Raw genomic sequence first — 2,675 nt, 5'->3', positions numbered from 1 at the left:
CCCCCCGGGGCTTCCCGATGCCCCCCTTCTACCCAATCCGCCTCCCTACAGACCAATCACAGCCATCCTCAAGAGTCACTGTGATTGACAGGCGGGAAGGGAAGGGGGCGGAAGAAGCGATGATTGACGGAGGAGTGGTCCAATCAGATCGAAAGGTCCTTTGGCTGAGGTGGCAGCCAAAGAGGGATGTGGGCGGTGACAGAGTGACAGAGTTTGACCAAGTGATTGGTGCGACTCCGTGCCAAACATCCGCTCTGTCCAATAGCAGCTCTGGGCGGGGCCAGACTTCAGCGGGCGGCGGTTGGTGCGCATGCCCAGTGACAGTCGGTGAGAAAGCGGATCGGCGATGGCGACTGAGAAATACTTGCCCGAACTGTTGGCGGAGAAGGACAGCCTGGACCCGTCATTTGTCCACGCCAGCCGTCTGCTGGCTGCAGGTGAGCAGCGAAACCGTCTGCGGCCACCCGCGCGCGCGGTTTCAGAGCCATAGGCTCAGCACTTCGACACCGCCATGCAGGCCTCAGGCCCGAGGCCACCTCCCCATCCGGCCGGCAGCGCGCGCGGGGCCCAGAACAAAGAGCAGCACGTGGGCCGAGAAACCCCTCCATCCCCCCCGACTGAGGCCGACCCCCCCCCCCCGACTGAGGCCGACCCCCCCCCCCCCCGACTGAGGCCGACCCCCCCCCCCCCCGACTGAGGCCGACCCCCCCCCCCGACTGAGGCCGACCCCCCCACCCCGACTGAGGCCGACCCCCCCCCCCGGATTGAGCCCGAACCCCCCCCCCACCCCGGGGACTGAGGCCGATCCCCCCCCCCCCCCCGAGGCCGATTTTTCTCCCCCCCCCCCCCCCGACTGAGGCCGATTTCCCCCCCCCCCGACTGAGGCCGATTTCCCCCCCCCCCCCGGCTGAGGCCGATTCCCCCCCCCCCCCGACTGAGGCCGATTTCCCCCCCCCCCGGCTGAGGCCGATCCCCCCCCCCCCCCGAGGCCGATTTTTCTCCCCCCCCCCCCCCCGACTGAGGCCGATTTCCCCCCCCCCCCCGGACTGAGGCCGATTTCCCCCCCCCCCCCCGACTGAGGCCGATTTCCCCCCCCCCCCCCGACTGAGGCCGATTTCCCCCCCCCCCCCGACTGAGGCCGATTTCCCCCCCCCCCCCCCGACTGAGGCCGATTTCCCCCCCCCCCCCGACTGAGGCCGATTTCCCCCCCCCCCCCCGACTGAGGCCGATTTCCCCCCCCCCCCCGACTGAGGCCGATTTCCCCCCCCCCCCCCCGACTGAGGCCGATTTCCCCCCCCCCCCCCCCGACTGAGGCCGATTTCCCCCCCCCCCCCCCCGACTGAGGCCGATTTCCCCCCCCCCCCCCGACTGAGGCCGATTTCCCCCCCCCCCCCGAATGAGGCCGATTTCCCCCCCCCCCCCCCCCCGACTGAGGCCGATCCCCCCCCCCCGACTGAGGCCGATTTCCCCCCCCCCCGACTGAGGCCGATTTCCCCCCCACCCCCCCCCCCACCTGAGGCCGATTTCCCCCCCCCCCCGACTGAGGCCGATTTCCCCCCCACCCCCCCCCCACCTGAGGCCGATTCCCCCCCCCCCCCCGGACTGAGGCCGATTTCCCCCCCCCCCCCCGACTGAGGCCGATTCCCCCCCCCCCCCGACTGAGGCCGATTTCCCCCCCCCCCCCGACTGAGGCCGATTTCCCCCCCCCCGACTGAGGCCGATTCTCCCCCCCCCGACTGAGGCCGATTTTCCCCCCCCCCCCCCGACTGAGGCCGATTTCCCCCCCCCCCCCCCCCCCGACTGAGGCCGATTTCTCCCCCCCCCCCCCCCCGACTGAGGCCGATTTCCCCCCCCCCCCCGACTGAGGCCGATTTCCCCCCCCCCGACTGAGGCCGATTTCCCCCCCCCCCGACTGAGGCCGATTTCCCCCCCCCCCCCCCCCCCGACTGAGGCCGATTTCTCCCCCCCCCCCCCCCCGACTGAGGCCGATTTTCCCCCCCCCCCCCCGACTGATGCCGATTTCCCCCCCCCCGACTGAGGCCGATTTCCCCCCCCCCCCGACTGAGGCCGATTCCCCCCCCCCCGACTGAGGCCGATTTCCCCCCCCCCCCGACTGAGGCCGATTTCCCCCCCCCCGACTGAGGCCGATTCCCCCCCCCCCCCCGACTGAGGCCGATTCTCCCCCCCCCCCCCCCCGACTGAGGCCGATCCCCCCCCCCCCCGACTGAGGCCGATTTCCCCCCCCCCCCCCGACTGAGGCCGATTTCCCCCCCCCCCCCGACTGAGGCCGATCCCCCCCCCCGACTGAGGCCGATTTCCCCCCCCCCCCCCCCACTGAGGCCGATCCCCCCCCCTCCCCCTGGACTGAGGCCGATCCCCCCCCTCCCCTGGACTGAGGCCGATCCCCCCCCTCCCCTGGACTGAGGCCGATCTCCCCCCCGACTGAGGCCGATCTCCCCCCCCCCCCCGACTGAGGCCGATCCCCCCCCCCCCCCCGACTGAGGCCGATCCCCCCTCTTCCCCCCCCCCCCCCCCCCGACTGAGGCCGATCCCCCCCCCCCCCGACTGAGGCCGATTTCCCCCCCCCCCGACTGAGGCCGATTTCCCCCCCACCCCCCCCCCACCTGAGGCCGATTTCCCCCCCCCCCCCGACTGAGGCCGATTTCCCCCCCCAC

The 2,675-nt window shown here is 73.5% G+C and overlaps 1 protein-coding gene across 1 annotated transcript in view; it reads left to right on the top strand.

The window, feature by feature from the left end:
• The first annotated feature begins 266 nt into the window (after positions 1-266).
• LOC140418778 (KH domain-containing, RNA-binding, signal transduction-associated protein 1-like) overlaps positions 267-2,675 on the top strand; it is a 40,406-nt gene continuing 37,997 nt past the window's right edge. The window contains exon 1 of the mRNA XM_072502400.1: positions 267-437. Within this exon, the coding sequence (XP_072358501.1) occupies positions 347-437 (91 nt within the window). The 5' untranslated portion in view covers positions 267-346. The remainder of the gene's footprint in view (positions 438-2,675) is intronic.

The sequence above is a fragment of the Scyliorhinus torazame genome, chromosome 1, assembly GCF_047496885.1.
Source record: "Scyliorhinus torazame isolate Kashiwa2021f chromosome 1, sScyTor2.1, whole genome shotgun sequence".
Classification (NCBI taxonomy): domain Eukaryota; kingdom Metazoa; phylum Chordata; class Chondrichthyes; order Carcharhiniformes; family Scyliorhinidae; genus Scyliorhinus; species Scyliorhinus torazame.
The sequence above is the reverse complement of the archived record's forward strand: the minus strand, read 5'-3'. Positions and strand labels throughout refer to the sequence as shown.